The 20094-nt window shown below is 33.0% G+C and overlaps 1 protein-coding gene across 3 annotated transcripts in view; it reads left to right on the forward strand.

Moving 5' to 3' along the window:
* MARF1 (meiosis regulator and mRNA stability factor 1) overlaps positions 1–20094 on the forward strand; it is a 50002-nt gene that overhangs the window by 22014 nt on the left and 7894 nt on the right. For all 3 annotated transcript variants that reach the window (XM_051962749.1, XM_051962756.1, XM_051962766.1), the window contains 8 exons: positions 1952–2032; positions 2253–2489; positions 2627–2746; positions 3283–3458; positions 12900–13120; positions 14964–15106; positions 15269–15402; positions 17211–17413. In XM_051962749.1, the coding sequence (XP_051818709.1) occupies positions 1952–2032; positions 2253–2489; positions 2627–2746; positions 3283–3458; positions 12900–13120; positions 14964–15106; positions 15269–15402; positions 17211–17413 (1315 nt within the window). The remainder of the gene's footprint in view (positions 1–1951; positions 2033–2252; positions 2490–2626; positions 2747–3282; positions 3459–12899; positions 13121–14963; positions 15107–15268; positions 15403–17210; positions 17414–20094) is intronic.

The following is a 20094-nucleotide window of genomic DNA, read 5'->3' on the forward strand; positions in this document are numbered from 1 at the left end:
ATGTAATGTATACAGATTTGATGTTTAAAAAAAATAGAAAAATAAAATCAAACTTTAAAAGCAAAGACTTGAAAATCTTCTAAATGAAGATGCCATGAAATTATCTATATGTGAAATCATATTTCTTATGTATTAAGTGTAATTTCTCTTTAACTTCCATATAGCTTTAAGATTATATGTTCTTTGTTTGGTTCTGTAAATATGTATTGTATCTAGGATATACTGCAACATATTTAACATATATAGGACTGCTTGCCATCTGGGGGGGGGTAGAGAGAGGGAGGGGAAAAAAACGAAACATAAGCGAGTGCAAGGGATAATGTTGTAAAAAAAATTATCCTGGCATGGATTCTGTCAATACAAAGTTATTATTAAATAAAATAAAATAAAAAAAAAAATATATATATATATATATAAGATTATATGTTCTTTTAAGTTCATATTATTTAGAGAAAATTAGTTATTAACAGTTTAGATTCTAGTAGAATCACCAGTATGAATTTTTTGTTATTAGGAATATTTTCCTGGATTTGCCTCTATGTCATGCTCTTTGTGGATGTATTCTAAATCTCTACGCTGAACTGGCTTTTCTTTTTGTTAGATTTTTCTCTCCATGACCTCATCAACTACCTTATATCTCTGTGCATAACTACTAGATCTGTCTCTCTCTCTTTTGAGCTCCATCACTGACTGCCTTTTGGGTATTTCAAACTGTATATCTCATGCATACCTCCAAATTCAATATGTCTAAAACATAATCCATTGTCTTCCCCCAAAAAATCTTCCTTGACTTAAGTCTATCAGCAGTCAAGGAATTCAAAGAAATCTTTGTGTAGAATATACTTAAGCTATGTCTTGAAGGAAATAAAGGATCTGTGAGGTAGAAAGGAAAAGGAAATGCATTTCAAGCAGCCAAAGGGAAAAGGGAATTGGAGTTCATGTATGAGGAACAATTAGAAAGCTAGTTTGTCTAGATTGTAAAGTGTGAAGAGGGGAATAATTTATAATGAGGTTGGAAAGCAGGACAGGGCGAATACTAAAGAATCTTTAAAAATCACATAGTGAGATTTTTTTCTGAGAGACAATAGAGAGTCTTTAGAGTTTAATCAAGTAGGAGACAGGACATAGGCATTTGCAAAAAAATCACTTTGTCAGTTTACTCTGTGGAGGATGTATTAGAGGGGAGAGAGGCTTAAAAGGAATCTGCTTAGAAACTTGTGAACTGTTCAATTCACATAGTTACTATTACTTCCTAGCCTCAGTTCCTTAATATGTAAAAAAAGATGATACTAGCACCTGATCTGAGGATCAAATGAGGAAACATCTATAAAGTGCTTTCTGAAACTGAAATCTATAATAAATGCTAGTTGATACCATTTTTTTGGTTTGATGATGATTTATCCCTTTGTTAAGTTTGTGCCTGGCATATAGCAGGTGCTAAATTTACATGTTTGTTGATTAATTGATATAGGAAGGTAGATTTGATTATTGTTAGGATCTACGATTCTGTGATCTATTTGGGTAACAAATTAAATACCCTTTTCTCTAAGAGTTAAGTTGCTTAAAATGTCCTTTTTTGTTTTAAATTTTTTTTTTTTGTCATTAATAAATCATTTTAGAGCATGTTCTTCTGAATTGTAGCAATTTTGATACACATGAATCCAGGGAACCTTTTGAAGTATATCTCTCATTAATTACAGTGGCTAATGTTAAATGTTCTCAATTTTAATTTCTAGTAAAATAGGGCAACTTCTGGCTGCATTTTATAAAATTTACAGTATGTAACTTCACCTTGTTCTTTGGTTCCCAGATCTTTGTTTTAAAAATTCAGGAGAACTTCAGGAGCTTGCTTTCAGTGTGTGAATAATTTTATTGATAAGTTGTAATCTGTTTACAAAAATGGTTTGAAACAAGTTGTAGAAAATTGTTTTCTAATTTTTTATGCTTATAGCTCAGAAACGGTATCCATTCTTCAAGATGCTCCTGCTTGTTGTTTGCCTTTGTATAAATTCACAGATGTCTATGAAAAAAAGTAAGTTTACTGAAATTTACTGCTTATTAAAATTACTTTTTAAAAGGATTTTTAAAAAAACTCATTTTTCTATTAATGAATATGACAAAAATGTAAATATGCTGTTTATTTTTATTATCTTTGTTAAGTTGCTCAAACTGGTGAATTTTTGTAGCATTAAGAACAGTTTTTTTGACTGTATACTTTAATTCTGTACTTAATTCTATACTTTCCCATTTAGGTTTGGACACAAATTGAGTGTGTCAGACCTATATAAATTAACAGACACAGTAGCAATCCGTGATCAAGGAAATGGGAGGCTGGTGTGTCTGCTACCTAGTAGCCAGGCCCGACAGAGCCCTTTAGGGTCTTCCCAGTCACATGATGGCTCATCAGCTAATTGTAGTCCGATTATATTTGAAGAACTAGAATATCATGAACCTGTCTGCAAGCAGCACAGCTCCAATAAAGATTTCAGGTAGACTATTATGGATTTTTTTAGAAAAATTCATCCTCTTGTAAATGTTTTCTTTTATTCTTTAGAAATAATTGATGTTATAGTCTGTTTGTTAAAATTTAAATAGACTACTAAATACTTTTTTCTCATTACTTTAGTGAACATGAATTTGATCCAGACTCATACAAGATTCCTTATGTTGTACTCTCTTTGAAGACATTTGCACCCCAGGTTCACAGTCTTTTACAAACACATGAGGGTACTGTGCCATTACTGAGGTGAATAATTTTGAATGTCACTTTTAATGTCAAAACTAGAATAAAATGATTTTTCTGTTCCCCCTGAAATTCAGATGGACAGTCCTTCTTTGCCAGACATATTGAAGTTCTATGCTTGGTATTTTCTCTTTTTTAAAAAAATACTTAGCCTAAACTTAATTTGGTTAAATTAAGGAGCTCTAAAGTGGAATGAGGTTTCATTTTAGGTTGGGGAAAACATGACCTGAGCAATTAGGGTATGTCTTGTTTTGTTGATGAGGTTTTTAATTTCTAAATTCAAGTTCAGATGATGGAATTCTATTTCTAAATAATATTTATTTTTATTTATATTTATTTATAATTAAATAGGCATATTTAATTATATATATATAAAATAAATATATAAATATAAATTTATTTTATTTATAAATATTATATCTAAATAATAGCTGGCATTTCTATATTCGTTGTGACTTGAAAGAGTGTTTTATGCATACTGGACGATCTTTATTTTACTTCTTGATGATTACATTTAACTTTTGTGTATTTTTTTGTAGTTTCCCAGATTGCTACACTGCAGAGTTCAGTGATCTAGAAGTAGTACAGGAAGATCAAGGAGGAGTTCCTTTGGAACATCTCATTACCTGTGTTCCTGGAGTAAACATTGTTACTGCACAGAATGGCATAAAAGTAGTTAAGTGGATACACAATAAGCCCCCACCTCCAAGCACTGGTATGTCTTTATATCTGTTACTTTAGTCTGCTAGTCAGTTCCTAGCAAATTTGGAAAATACAGTGAAATGTTTATATGTCAGATTTGGAGTTTTTGGGTTTTTTATTAACATTGTAAAAATACCCTACAAGGTTCTCCTTTGCTATTTAAAACTCCACTTTAAGATGCCAGGTACTTTGGAGAATTTTTTTTTTTTAAGTGTAGTCATAAATCGTCTTTGACTAATGATGTATATCCATAAAATTCAAAGGCAAAAAAGTTAGTTTCAAATATCTAAAGATACAAAATTTGCCTTTTGATATATTTTATTGCATATTGCATAAGTTGGCTTAATTGAAAAAATAACATTTTCTAGACATATTCTGGGAAATATGAAAACTGGCATCTAGGTTGAGCAAGTAATTGGAGGTGCATGATTTAGAGCCTAAAAGAGGCAAAACTCACAAGAAAATTAAATAACAGGTGGTATTTTCCAGAAGTTTGTGACGGAGAAAAGATGTAGGTCTTTGTGACCTCTGAGCTACAGATGTACTATAGGCTGTACATGAGAAAGGAATATTCTTATTGCTTCTTGTCAAAGATTATGATAATACTGGAAAGCACATTTCTGGGGTAAATTTCAGGGGCTTATCTCATCATTTTTCTTCTCTAATAACTGGTAAAGAAATCTTTTGGAAAATGGGTGGATTGTTCCTAAATAGGAAGAGGTCTTGGAGACAGAAACTGAAATTCTTTAGTGGTCAAATCCAGAGAAAACAAGTATCCAGAGCCACCATGGGCTACCAGTGGTACTCCAGCAGCTGGAAATGGAATAGAGTGGCTTGTGGGGAGGAAATATTACAGAAAGAGAAACCCAAGTCAATGTTTGGTGATATTGTTTGGGGATCAAGGTGGTGTTCTTCACTGGGACACTGGGTAGCCTTAGATACAGGATAGCTCTGTCTGGACATGATAATATCAAGATAAGATAATTCTATAGGATCAACTTGTTCCTCACTGGAGCCTACTTAGATACCAGATAGTATTTTCCTGGGATCCATTTACCCCATCAATAAGACATCATTGGAGTTTACTAAATGAGAATTGCTTTTTAAGAAAATCATTTTAGTGGCCAAATGGAGAATAGAGTAGAAAGGGAAGAAATTTGAGCCAGGCAGACATATTAGCGAATTATTACAATAATCCAGGCATGAAGTGATGAGAGTATTAGAATGGTGGTAATTTCAGAGGACAAAAGAGAGTGTATTTGAGAGATATCATGGAAGGTTAAATTAACAGATCTTGGTAACAACTCGGATATGAGGAGTGAGAAATAGTAAGGAGTCCAGGATGATTCCTAGGGTTTTGAACTAAAAGTTTGGAAGGATTAATGTTGCCTTCAGCAATAACAGGGAAGGAAGGAAGGGTTTAAGAAGAGAGGTAATGAGTTCTGTTTTGGACATACTGAATTTGAGATGTCTACTGGAAATCGAGTTCTAGATATTTGGAGGGCAGGTGAAGATGCATTATTCTAGGTTAGGAGATAATTATTTGTGAAATCAAATAAACTTAAGATAGAAACATCAATTTTCAACCTAAATTTGGATTGCTTCCTGAATATAACCTCTTATTGAATGCATATGAATGATTAGCTCCCCTGATGCTCAGTGTCTTACAGCCTTCTCCTTCCTCTCCTACCCCCATCCTAAAGCCATACTCCTTTCCTTCCTCTCTATAAAGACTAGTAAAACCAACTAGTTGTCAGAACAGGGAAATTGTTGAACCTTGTCTCTTCTACTTCAAGGGAATAGTGTGTATCCTTTCTGCATCTTTTTTACTCTTTTGACATCCATAATTCAGTTCCTTTGAGTTTCAGGATTTTCAATTTGGTGATTAGTTGTGGATTTTTAATTTGTTCTTTTCTAGTTTTTTAAAAAAATGTTCATATCCAATTCATTAATTTTCTTTCGTTATTTCTTTTTTTTTGATGTGTTTAGAGATATAAATTTTCCCCTAAGTACATCTATTTACTCCTATAACTCATTTAACTTCTCTTTTAGGAATTTAGATGCTATGCCATTTGGTAACATATGTGTTTACTATTAATATTGCTTCATTGGTATCATTTAAAAAAACGTAGGTTCCCTGTGTATCTCTTTTAAATAAGTCTGTTTTTGATTTTGCTTTCTCTGAGATCATGTAACAATAAACTTCCATTTCAAGAAAGTATATGTAATAATAGAAGATATTATATTTCTGACTGTCTTATCTTTTCTTTGCTTCCTTATCTGTCCTCTGCTGTGAACTTTTTTTTTATTCCCCCCCTTTCTGATTTCTCCCCCTTCTTCTCCCTAAATCCCCAGGCAGGCAACAGTTAAGCACAGATATATTTGTGTGTATGTATACACATATACATGTGTACACACACACACACACACACACATGTTTAATCCACTTAGATACAATTTATATAGGTATATATGTTCATATTCACATATTTACACATGTGCATATGTGGACATGATCTTAAACAGTATTAATATGGTTAACATAATATAGATTTTTCTCTTGATTTACTCTGACATTAATTACTAGCTCTACTTTTTTTTTTTTCCCTAATAAATTTCTGCCGATCCTTGTTATTGTGTTTGCTTGTGTAATTCTTGAACTCTGTCTCTTTTTTATGTTTTCAAGGTTAGTTGTTTTTCTAGTGAGATAATTTATATTTTCTCCTATTTTTTTATTATTTTGATTTTATTTTATTGGTTCTTCATACCTCATGAAGTCCTTACCTTCCACTTGCTCAGTTCTAATTTTTAAGCAATTATTTTTTTCAGTGAGCTTTTGTATCTCCTTTTCCATTGGGCCAATTCTTCTTTTTAGGGAGTTCTTTCCATCAGTGAATTTTTGTACCTCATTTTTTGTTTGGCCTATTCTACTTTTTTCCCCCTTTTATCTTTGTATCCCCCAGATACATAACAAGATAATTTTTAGCATTCATTTTACAAGATTTTGAGTTCTAAAGTTTTCTCCCTCCTGCCCCTTCCCTTCCGCTCCTGAAAAAGATTGATAGTTTGATCTAGTTTATACATGTGCTGTTGTGTAAAACATATTTCTATTAGTCACAGTTATGAAAGAAGAAACAGGTCAGAAGGGAAAACAAATCACAAAAAAGAATGAAGTAAGTGGAAAAAAATTATATACTCCTATTAGCATTCAGAGCCAGTTCTAAATTTTAGAGTTGTTTTCTTCAAGGAATTTTTATACATCTTTTTTCATTTTTTTTTTTTTTTTGTGCTTCCTTCATCAAGCTGTTGAATCTTTTTTTTTTTTAATGCATTTTCTTATATCACTCTAATTTCTTTTTCCAATTGTTCCTCTTATTTGATTTTTGAAAATTTTTTGAGCTCTTCTATTAAATCTTTTTTTTTTTTTTTTGACCCGAGACCAATTCATTTTTTTTCCCTTTTGAGGCTTTGTATGTAGCCATTTTAACATTGTTGTCCTCTTCTGAGTTTGTATTTGTATTTTCCCTGTCACCATAGTAACTTTAAGTTCATTTTTTTCTGTTACTTGCTCATTTTTCCAGGTTATTTCTTGATCTCTAATTTTATGTTAAAGTTTGAACCTTGCTGTTAGGGTGAGGGTCACACTGTCTGAAGCTTCAGGTTTTGTTGTTGTTGTTGTTGTTGTTCTGTTGTTTGCAGAGCTAGTTGGGGGTGGGAGAAGATGTTCAGGTAAGTTTTCAGAGATCTCTTGATCTATATTCTGGTCTGTAAGTGACCCCTGTTTTCTGCCTTGGGAACTATGACCAGGGTCCTCACTTTGTTGTGGTCAAAAGCTCTAATGTATTAGTGCTTTTTCTTGCTCTGGGATTATGACTGGGATCCCTGTATAGACAATGCAACAGGGGCCTGCCCCTACTGCCAACTAAGCTTATTTATTGCTTATACTCTTTTTTTGACCAAGTTATTTGATCCTCTTATTTTTTTTGTGGCCTCAAAATTCTGAAAGTTACCACCAATTCAGTTGTTTCTAAATCATGCTGCTTACTTACAGAGGGATCTTGGTCTTGGTGCTGATTTGACCTGGGAATCAGGTCTCACCCCTGATTTGTTTCAGGACTCAGGGCCTTGCTGCTGGCTTGCCTAGTATGACATTTCCTGGACTGTACTTCCTCTTATCCCAGCAAGATTGACCTTCCCACATTCTAAGTTGTCTTGGACTGGACTATTGTTTCACCTAGTCTTTTTGTTGGGTTTTTGTTTTACTTTTTTTTTTTTTTGTATTACTATTATTATTATTATTTTAATGTCAAATGGCTACTGCTCCCAAAAGAATTTATTTTTCAAAATAATAGCTTTTTATTTTCTTTTTCTTTTTTTTTTTAAATAACTTTTTATTCATAGAACCCATGCCAGGATAACTTTTTACAGGATTATCCCTTGCACTCACTTCTGTTCCGACTTTTTCCCTTCCCTCCCTCCACTCCCTCCCCAGATGGCAAGCAGTCCTTTACATGTTGAATAGGTTACTGTATATCCTAGATACAATATATGTGTGCAGAACCGAACAGTTCTCTTGTTGCACAGGGAGAATTGGATTCAGAAGGTAGAAATAACCCAGGAAGAAAAACAAAAATGCAAGCAATTTATATTCATTTCCCAGTGTTCTTTCTTTGGGTGTAGCTGCTTCTGTCCATCCTTGATCATTTGAAACTGAATTAGCTCTCTTTATCAAAGAGATCCACTTCCATCAGAATACATCCTCAAACAGTATCGTTGTTGAGGTATATAATGATCTCTTGGTTCTGCTCATTTCACTTAGCATCAGTTCATATAAGTCTCTTCAATCCTCTCTGTAGTCATCCTGCTGGTCATTTCTTATAGAACAATAATATTCCATAACATTCATATACCACAATTTACCCAACCATTCTCCAATGGATGGGCATCCATTCAATTTCCAGTTTCTAGCCACTACAAACAGGGCTGCCACAAACATTTTGGCACATACAAGTCCCTTTCCCTTCTTTAGTATCTCTTTGAGGTATAAGCCCAGTAGAAACACTGCTGGGTCAAAGGGTATGCACAGTTTGATAACTTTTTGAGCATAGTTCCAAATTGCTCTCCAGAATGGCTGGATGTGTTCACAATTCCACCAACAATGTATCAGTGTCCCTGTTTTCCCACATCCCCTCCAACATTCCACATTATCTTTCCCTGTCACTCTAGCCAATCTGACAGATGTATAGTGATATCTCAGAGTTGTCTTAATTTGCATTTCTCTGATTAATAATGATTTGGAGCATATTTTCATATGTCTATAAATGGTTTCAATTTCTTCGTCTGAGAATTGTCTGTTCATATCCTTTGACCATTTATCAATTGGAGAATGGTTTGATTTCTTATAGATTAGAGTCAATTCTCTATATATTTTGGAAATGAGGCCTTTATCAGAACCTTTGATTGTAAAAATGTTTTCCCAGTTTATTGTTTCTCTTCTAATCCTGTCTGCATTTGTTTTGTTTGTACAAAAACTTTTCAATTTGATGTAATCAAAATTTTCTATTTTGTGGTCAATAGTGATCTCTAGTTCTTCTTTGGTCATAAATTCTTCCCTCTTCCACAGTTCTGAGAGGTAAACTATCCTATGCTCTTTCAATTTATTTATAATCTCATTCTTTATGCCTAGTCATGAACCCATTTTGACCTTATCTTGCTGTACGGTGTGGGTAAGTGTGGGTCAATGCCTAGTTTCTGCCATATTAATTTTTGTCAAATAATGCATTCTTACCCCAAAAGCTGGGGTCTTTGGGTTTGTCAAACACTAGATTATTAAAGTTATTGGCTGTTTTGTCCTTTGAACCTAACCTATTCCATTAATCAACTAGTTTATTTCTTAGCCAATACCAGATGGTTTTAGTAACTGCTGCTTTATAATATAATTTTAGATCTGGTACAGCTAGGCCACCTTCATTTGATTTTTTTTTTTCATTAATTCCCTTGAAATTCTTGACCTTTTGTTTTTCCATATGAACTTTGTTGTTATTTTTTCTAGGTCATCAAAGTAGTTTTTTTGGAGTCTGATTGGTATAACGCTAAATAAATGGATTAATTTAGGTAGTATTGTCATCTTTATTATATTTGCTCACCCAATCCAAAAGCATATTTTTCCAGTTGGTTAGATCAGACTTAATTTGTGTGGAAAGTATTTTGTAGTTTTGCTTATAAAGTTTCTGATTTTCCCTTGGCAGATATATTCCAAAAATTTTATACAATCAGTAGTTACTTTAAATGGAATTTCTTTTTGTAACTCTTAACTGTTGGGTTTTGTTAGTGATATATAAGAATGTTGATGACTTTATGTGGGTTTATTTTGTATCCTGCAACTTTGCTGAAGGTGTGGATTATTTCTAACAACTTTTTAGTAGAGTCTCTGGGGTTCTCTAAGTATACCATCATATCATCAGCAAAGAGTGATAATTTGGTTTCCTCATTGCCTATTCTTATTCCTTTAATCTCTTTCTCAACTCTTATTGCCAAAGCTAGCATTTCTAATACGATATTAAATAGTAATGGTGATAGTGGGCAACCTTGTTTCACTCTTGATTTTATTGGGAATGGTTGCAGTTTGTCCCCATTACATATGATCTTACTGCTGGTTTTAAACAGATGCTACTGATTATTTTAAGGAAAAGTCCATTTATTCCTATACTCTCAAGAGTTTTTAATAGGAATGGATGTTGGATTTTATCAAATATTTTTTCTGCATCTATTGAGATGATCATATGGTTTTTGTTAATTTGGTTATTAATATGGCCAATTATACTGATAGGTTTCCTAATATTGAACCAGCCCTGCATTCCTGGTATAAATCCTACTTGATTGTGGTGTATTATCTTGGGGATGATTTTCTGTAGTCTTTTTGCTAATATCTTATTTAAGATTTTAGCATCAATATTCATTAGGGAGATTGGTCTATAATTTTCTTTCTCTGTTTTCAACCTACCTGGTTTAGGTATCAGTACCATGTCTGTATCATAAAAGGAATTTGGTAGGACTCCTTCATTCCCTATATTTTCAAATAGTCTATAAAGCATTGGGGCTAATTGTTCTTTGAATGTTTGGTAGAATTCACATGTAAATCCATCTGGTCCCGGGATTTTTTTTTAAGGAGTTGATTAATAGCTTGTTCTATTTCTTTTTCTGAAATGGGACTATTTAAGCAATTTACTTCCTTCTATGATAATCTGGGCATCCTGTATTTTTGGAGGTAGTCATCTGTTTTGCTTAGGTTATCAAATTTATTGGCATAAAGTTGGGCAATGTAACCCCTTATTATTTCTTTAATTTCCTCTTCATCAGTGGAAAGTTCTCCCTTTTCATTTTTAAGACTACTAATTTGATTTCCCTCTCTCCATTTTCTAATCAGATTTACCAAAGGTTTATCAATTTAATTGTTTTTTTCATAAAACCCAACTCTTAGTTTTAATTATTAGTTCAATAGTTTTTTTTAACTTTCTATATTATTAATTTCTCCTTTTAATTTTAGAATTTCAAGTTTAGTAATTGATTGGGGGGTTTTAATTTGGGCTTTTTATTTTCAAAATATATACAGATAGTTTTCAACATTCACCCTTGGGAAATCTTGTATTCCAAATTTTTCTCTCTCCCTCCCACCCCCTTCTCTAGACAGCAGGTAGTCTAATGATTGTTAAACATGTACAATTCTTCTACACATATTTTTCACATTTATCATGTTGCAAATCAAAAAGAGAATAAAATGAGAAAAAAAAAACAAGCAAACAACACACAAGATGAAAATACTATGTTGTGTTCCACATTTGGTACCACAATGCTCTTTCTAGATGCAGATGGTTCTCTTCCTTATAAGTCTATTGGAATTGGCTTGAATCACTTCTTTGCTGAAAAGAGCATCATAGTTGATCATCACATAGTTTTCTTGTTGCTATGAACAATACTCTCTTGGTTCTACTCACTGCACTTAGCATCAATTCATGTAAGTCTCTCCAGACCTTTCTGAAATCATCCTGCTGATTGTTTCTTATAGAACAATATTTTATAACATTCATAATACCATTACTTATTTAGCTATTCCCAACTAGTGAACATCCACTCAGTTCCTTGCCACTATAGAAAAGACTACTACAAATATTTTTGCACATGTGGATCCTTTTCCCTTTTTTTATGATCTTTTTCTGATATAGGCCTAGCAGAGACACTGCTCGGATCAAAGGGTATGCATAGTTTGATACCTTCTGGGCATAGTTCCATATTGTTGAGGCATTATTGTTTGAAGGGAAATTTGGGAGGGGTTGGTTGAGTCACTGGCCTTACTCTACTATCTTGGCTCTGGCCAAGTGTTTTATAAACTTTAAAGAACCATAAAAATTTGGGATTTCTGATTTTTTTTCTTTTATTATTCCTGAAAGAAATAGCACCATTACAAAGAACATTAATTTTTGGTCTTGAAAATAGGTTCAAAAACATTTGCTAAATATGCCCTTTAATCCAGTAATACCATTACTAGGTCTGTATCCCAAAGAGATCATAAAGAAGGAAAAACAACCTACATGTACTAAAATATTTATGGCAGCTGTTATTGTAGTGACAAAAAATTGGAAATTAAAGGGATAACCACATCAATTAGGAAATGGCTGAACAAGTTGTGGTATATGAATGTAATAATATGAATGTAACTTTCTATTGAACTGTAAGAAATGATGAGCAGGCAAATTTCATAAAAGCCTGAAAAGATTTACATGAATTAATGAAAAGTGAAGTGAACAGAACCAAAAGAATATTGTACACAGTAAAAACAACAGTGATGTTATGGTCGGCTATGAATGACTTAGCTCTTCTCAGCAATATAGACATTACAAAACAATTACAATATAGACAAAATACAAAGACAATTACAAAACTAAGACAATTACAAAGGATTCAAAATGAAAAATACTGTTCACATCCAGAGAAAGAACTGATGGAGTCCGAATTAGATTGAAGCACACTGTTTTCACCACTTTTATTTTGTCATGGTTTTTTTCCTTTAGTTTTGTTTCTTCTTTCACATGTCATGTGACTAATATGGAAATATCTTTTATGTAATTATACATATGTAATCTATATGCTTATTGTTTGGTAGGAGGAGAGAAGGAGAAAAAAATTTAGAACTCAAAATTTTAAAAATAATATTAAAATTGGCTTTTTGGAAAAAATAAAATATTATCAAAATTTTTTGCTAGCCCTTAAATATTTTTTGGTTAATGACGTTTGATTCTTAGCTGTATTTACATATGTATATAAAATAGAGCAGTTTTTTTTTTCTACTTGGTTGATTTAAATTATTAGTGATTCAATCAGTGACTTTTATATTCTGGTTATCTATTGAAAATTTTGTTTGCTCGTTTTTAAATATTCATTTTGTTTCCTATCCTAGATCCATGGCTGCTGCGTTCTAAAAGTCCAGTGGGGAACCCACAGCTTATCCAATTCAGTAGAGAAGTAATTGACTTACTGAAGAACCAGCCATCTTGTATCATACCTGTGGGCAAATTCATCCCATCCTATCATCATCACTTCGCAAAGCAGTGCCGTGTATCAGACTATGGATATTCCAGGTTAATGGAATTGCTGGAAGCAGTTCCTCATGTCTTGCAGGTGAATGACCCTCAGAAATTTTTTTGGAAGAAATGATTTTGTGAAAAAATTTGAAATGAGAGAAAATTTGCTTTGCAAAGCAGTGTTTATGCTATTATTTTTATTTTTTTAAATAATTTTTTATTGACAGAACCCATGCCTGGGTAATTTTTTTACAACATTATCCCTTACACTCACTTCTGTTCCGACTTTTTCCCTCCCTCCCTCCACCCCTCCCCCAGATGGCAAGCTGTCCTATACATGTTGAATATGTCACTGTATATCCTAGATACAACATATGTGTGCAGAACCGAACAGTTTTCTTGTTGCACAGGAAGAATTGGATTCAGAAAGTAAAAAATAACCTGGGAAGAAAAACAAAAATGCAAACAGTTTACATTCATTTCCCAGTGTTCTTTCTTTGGATGTAGCTGCTTCTGTCCATCCTTGAGCAATTGAAACTGAGTTAGATCTCTTTGTTGAAGAAATCCACTTCCATCAGAATACATCCTCATACAGTATCATTGTTAAGGTATATAATGATCTCTTGGTTCTGCTCATTTCACATCAGTTCATGTAAGTCTCTCCAAGCTTCTCTGTATTCATCCTGCTGGTCATTTCTTATAGAACAATAATATTCCATAACATTCATATACCACAATTTACCCAACCATTCTCCAATTGATGGGCATCCATTCATTTTCCAGTTTCTAGCCACTATAAACAGGGCTGCCACAAACATTTTGGCACATACAGGTCCCTTTCCTTTCTTTAGTATCTCTTTGGGGTGTAAGCCCAGTAGAAACATTGCTGGATCAAAGGATATGCACAGTTTGATAACTTTTTGAGCATAGTTCCAAATTGCTCTCCAGAATGCCTGGATGTATTCACAATTTCACCAATAATGTATCAGTGTCTCTATTTTCCCACATCCCCTCCAACATTCTGCATTATCTTTTCCTGTCATTCTAGCCAGTCTCACAAGTGTGTGTAGTGGTATCTCAGAGTTATCTTAATTTGCATTTCTCTGATCAGTAGTGATTTGGAACACTCTTTCATATGAGTAGAAATAGTTTCAATTTCATCATCTGAAAATTTAAGTTCATTATTGGTAGGTGTTCTAGTGAGTTAGAAGATCAGAAAACTCAAAATTCATTTGAACAAATTCCCTTTAAAAAACAAATTTCATCACTTTAGCCAGGACAGTATGTTAAGCATAGAAGTTATTTGAAGACAGAAAATGAAGGCTGAATGTAAAAGAACACTGCATGTAAAAGTATTAGCAGTGGCTCTTCCTTTGATGCTATGTAAGCTCACTAAACATTTGATAAATTGTATTGGTGTCAGACAGGCTGGAATGTAGTATTTTTGAGAATCAGCATGGGTACTAGAAAAAGCCTTATACTTGGAAACAAAAAACTAAAGATCAAAGCTAGCCCTGCTCTTTTACCTTTTAGACCTAAATTTCCCCTCCTTTTAATGATGAAGTTGGACTTGATAACAGCTGCAACCCCCTTCTATTTGTAAATCCTATAATTCTAATAAGAATTCTTTTTCTAAATTAATAGGATATTTTCCATTGCTAATGATATAACTCTTTGAAGGTATTTCATGACAACTATTGGAAGCTGGAGAAGGAACCCTGACACTTAAAAGATTTCCCTTGTTTTTACAGATCCATTTTACATAACAAGTATTTATTTCTGTTTAAACTCAGAGAGAAGGGAGTGGTTCTCTGTCTGGGGCAGTTGGAAGTGGATAATAAGTTTTAACCAGAAATAACATTGATAAATGGGAATGTGATTTTATTGAGTATTTGTTTTAATGAATGTTAAGATTCTAATTCAGAGTATTTGATTTTCAGATTCTTGGAATGGGTTCCAAAAGATTACTAACTCTAACCCACAGAGCCCAAGTAAAGCGCTTTACTCAGGATTTATTAAAACTTCTCAAATCCCAGGCCAGTAAACAGGTTATTGTGAGAGAATTTTTGCAAGCTTATCATTGGTAAGTTTGTTAAAAAAAAAAAAAATTAAATACTTCTCCCCCAAAGATTTAAAGATTATGTAATAATGCCATTTTATATTCTCTTAATAAGCTAATTAAGTAATTTGGGCCAATTATTTTACTCCTTTTTTTCTCTGTTTTCTTTTTTTTTTAAATACATAGGTGTTTCTCAAAAGACTGGGATGTGACCGAATATGGTGTTTGTGAGTTGATTGATATCATATCAGAAATTCCAGATACAACAATCTGTCTGACCCAACAAGATGATGAAATGGTGATCTGCATCCCCAAAAAAGGTGTGTTGATCTAAATTAAAGATTTTTCTTTGGTCTACATTTCACCAAGCCAGATTTGGTCCTCATCTCCTCATACCTTAGACTAGTAGCCTTTTGATTGGTCTCCCTATCTCAAATCTTTCCCTACTTTAAATCATCTTTTATTCAGGTACTAGAGTGATCTTCTTAAAGTGTAGTTCTGACCTTGTCAGTCTGCTTTTTGGTAAACTATAGTGGCTCTCTCTTATCTCAGGAATCAGATAAAGACCAAAAATATAGACTGAATATAAAAAGATCTCTTATTTGGCTTGTAAAGTCTTTTATAACCAAACCCTTTCCTACTTGTTCAGTCTTCTCAGACTTTACTCCTCTCCACAAACTCTATAATTCAGTGACATTTATCTCTTTTTTATTCCTTGCATGAAACAATTCATCTCTTGATGCCCTGCCTTTTTTACTAATTGTCCCCAATTCCTGAAATGCTCTTCTTCCTCACTTCTGACTTCCCTAGATTCCTTGAAGTCTTGGCTAAAATTCTACCTTCTACAAGAAGCCTTTCCTGTTAGAAACTCATGTCTTCCCTCTTAGGTTACCTTCCAGTTGACTTGTATAGATATCATTTGTATATAATTTGTATATTGCCTCCCATATTGCCTCCCTGTTAGCTTCTTGAGGATAGGAACTGTTTTTGCTTTTCTTTATAGCTTCAATGCTTAGTCCCACAGAGTAAAGTGTTTATTAAATGTTTGTTCACTGATTGGCATTTTCTGATTAATTTTGTGACAAATACCTTTGTGTTTTGATGGAACCTATAACTGCTGGGATGGTAATATGCAATCTCTTCACATAAATGGATGCATGAGTAAATAAAGAAAGCATTTCTAACCAAAAAATTGCCCATATAATAAGTAAAAGTAGAAGAGGACATTATCACTAACAAAGTTTTATCATTAAAACTTCTATTTGCCTTGTAAGGAACACCAGTTAGAAATGGTCTAGGATATGGTCATCTATCTTGTGGACTTCAGTAAGTGATTCTGATTTTGATAATGTGAATAGGATATTCTTACTTCATATTGGATTGTACTTAACTAAAAGATTAAAGTTTGTCAGGACAAAAACCATGTAAATTTTAGATGTTTTCACAGTGATGATTATTTAAAAAAAAAAAAAAAAAAAAGGAAAAAGACAATAACAAGAATAACCAAAATGTCTTTATCAGGAACAGTGAATTGAAATTATTTAGGGGTTACTTATCCTACTAAAAGTGATATTCATTTTTACTTTGCTCTTCCTTCTTTGGTGGATCAGGAGAATCACAGATTTAGAGCTGAGAAGGGCATCTTAAATGTCATCTATTCCAACTCCCTTATTTTATAGATGAGCACTTGAGGATTGAAGGTAATGTTTCCAGGGTCTTATATGCATTGGTTGGATTCAAACCTGGCTTCTCTGACTCATTTGTTTGTGCATTAAAGAGAACAACTTAATGGGGGAATTGAAGATATTAAACTCAAATCAATCAATTCTGATTTTTAGAAAAATACCTCTGGTAGAATATTTGATTGGAAAAAAAGAAATTTATTAAAAATAAAAAAGTAATTTTCAGAGTGTTCTAATGAATTTATTTCATCTATCCTAGCATTGTCCTTCATTACCATTTATATCAAGTCCTAACTGGACATTCCTTTTTTTCCCCCTGCATAATGTGAGTTCCTAGAAGACAAAGATTATGTCTTTTTAATCAGCATATGTGATGTAGTACATCATGGAGACTAAATATATGTAAGCACATGAAAAAGTTGTGATATTTATTTTGTCTTTTAAAGAACGTACTCAGGATGAAATAGAAAGGACAAAACAATTCTGCAAGGAGGTTGTCGATTTGCTGCGTCATCAACCCCATTTTCGGATGCCCTTTAATAAATTTATTCCTTCTTATCATCACCACTTTGGCCGTCAATGCAAACTTGCACACTATGGATTTACTAAACTACTTGAACTTTTTGAAGCCATTCCTGATGTTTTACAAGTAAGTTCAAAAGAATGTCTAACTTTAAAAATTTAAGTTATTTTTGTGTGCAGTTTGTGTAGAAGTTTTTATTTTTTTAAATATTACTATGCCATAATAATTACAGGAAAAGATAAGTATTTCAGGCCATATGACTGAAGTACTTTCGTTAAGAAAATTTTATTACTGGCTGATAAGTTATTTTGAATGTGTATGTAATTTTTAAATAAAAAAGATTTAGTTAACTTCTGTGTTATCTTTTTTTTTGTTAACTCAGTAGTTAACTTTCAGAATCATGTCCTTGATCTATATATTTTAAAAGATTTAAAAACTCTTAGGAGTGAGTTGGAGAGTGTGTTAGAATTCTAGTAATTAAGCTTTTAAAGGATAAGATATTTCATAAGGTAAATTTAACACAGGAAGGAAGCCTTGATATTAGAATTATTTCAGAGGAAGGACAAATAGCTTTCTCTTGCTTTTGGAGGGGAGGGGGGAAGATAGATGAAAATAAGAAAGGGGTATACTCTGCAAATATAAGAGTAGCATTTATATTCATAGGCCAGGAACCAGAAAACATTCATTAGGCTGTAGGAAAAAAAAAATGGCCTTTGTTTTCATTACTTTTGCCTGGTTGTTTCTATGTATCTGGGCTTTAACAATATATTGAATCAATAACCTTTAAACCAGCTGAACAAACTGCCCACAGAAAATACTGTCAAGTTGAAAATAAACTTGAACAGTTGTCTGAGTGATAGGCTACCTATATATATCTGTAGCCAGAAATACTGGTTTAGAGCATCTTCAGAATTAATGAAAGGACTTTGCATGTATCAGTTTATTATAATTAATGATCTTAGTAATGCAGAGATATAAGAAGTCTTGTGATTACCATAGAACAGTTGGGGAAACTGAGAAAAACATCTTTAAGAAATAAATCCTTCTAGAGAGCACTATTGACTACAAAATAGAAAGTTTTGATTATATCAAATTGAAAACTTTTTGTACAAACAAAATTAATGCAGACAAGATTAGAAGGGAAACAATAAACTGAGAAAATATTTTTACAGTCAAAGGTTCTGATAAAGACCTCATTTCAAAATATAGAGAATTGACTCTAATTTATAAGAAATCAAGCCATTTTTCAATTGATAAATGGTCAAAGAATATGAACAGACAATTCTCAGATGAAGAAATTGAAACTATTTCCACTCATATGAAAGAGTGTTCCAAATCATTATTGATCAGAGAAATGCAAATTAAGACAACTCTGAGATACCACTACACACCTGTCAGATTGGCTAGAGTGACAGGGAAAGATAATGCAGAATGTTGGAGGGGATGTGGGAAAACAGGGACACTGATGTATTGTTGGCGGAATTGTGAACACATCCAGCCATTCTGGAGAGCAATTTGGAACTATGCTCAAAAAGTTATCAAACTGTGCATACCCTTTGATCCAGCAGTGTTTCTACTGGGCTTACACCCCAAAGAGATACTAAAGAAAGGAAAGGGACCTGTATGTGCCAAAATGTTTGTGGCAGCCCTGTTTGTAGTGGCTAGAAACTGGAAATTGAATGGATGCCCATCAATTGGAGAATGGTTGGGTAAATTGTGGTATATGAATGTTATGGAATATTATTGTTCTATAAGAAATGACCAGCAGGATGAATACAGAGAGGATTGAAGAGACTTATATGAACTGATGCTAAGTGAAATGAGCAGAGCCAAGAGATCATTATATACCTCAACAACAATACTGTATGAGGTTGTATTCTGATGGAAGTGTATTTCTTCAATAAAGAGGTCTAACTCAGTTTCAATTGATCAAGGACGGACAGAAGCAGCTACATCCAAAGAAAGAACACTGGGAAATGAATGTAAACTGCTTGCATTTTTTTTTTCTTCCCAGGTTATTTTTACCTTCTGAATCCAATTCTTCCTGTGCAACAAGAAAACTGTTTGGTTCTGCACACATATATTGTATCTAGGCTACACTATGACATATTTAGGACTTGTATAGGACTGCTTGCCATCTGGGAGAGGAGGGGAAAGAAGGAAGGGGAAAAGTCAGAACAGAAGTGAGTGTAAGGGATAATGTTGTAAAAAAATTACTCAGACATGGGCTCTGTCAATACAAAGTTATAATTTAAAAAAGAAAGAAAGAAAGAAAGAAATCCTTATTGAAAATGCCATCCACATTTGGAAAAAGAACCATGGAGGCTGAATATGTATCAAAATATAGGGTTTTTTTCTCCTTTTGTTGTTATTGATTGTTGTTGTTGCTTTTTTTTTTGTGGTTTTCTCTCTTTTGATTGGATTTTTCTTGTACAACATTACAAATATGGAAATACATTTAAAAGGATTGCACATGTTTAACCTGTGTCAGATTGCTTTCTGTCTTGGAGAGGGAGGAGGTAAGGGAAGAATAGAAAAATTTGGAATATAAAATAAAAAAAAAAGAATGTTGAAAACTATCTTTGCATGTATTGGAAAAATAAGATACTAATGAGGAAAAAGAAAAGTTGAGGAAACCAGACCAAGGAAAAGTGTTGAAACTTGGTTTTATGAAGGCCTTTTGAAGGAATTGAACCTGTTGTTTTGTGTTCCCAGTTCCTGGCAGTGTTCTTAAAACATGGTAGGCCATCTAATAAGTACCTGTTAGTGGATTAACTATTAGTAATAGGTTTTAATGTGTGTATATA

This window comes from Antechinus flavipes, chromosome 1, assembly GCF_016432865.1.
Source record: "Antechinus flavipes isolate AdamAnt ecotype Samford, QLD, Australia chromosome 1, AdamAnt_v2, whole genome shotgun sequence".
In the NCBI taxonomy this organism is placed as follows: domain Eukaryota; kingdom Metazoa; phylum Chordata; class Mammalia; order Dasyuromorphia; family Dasyuridae; genus Antechinus; species Antechinus flavipes.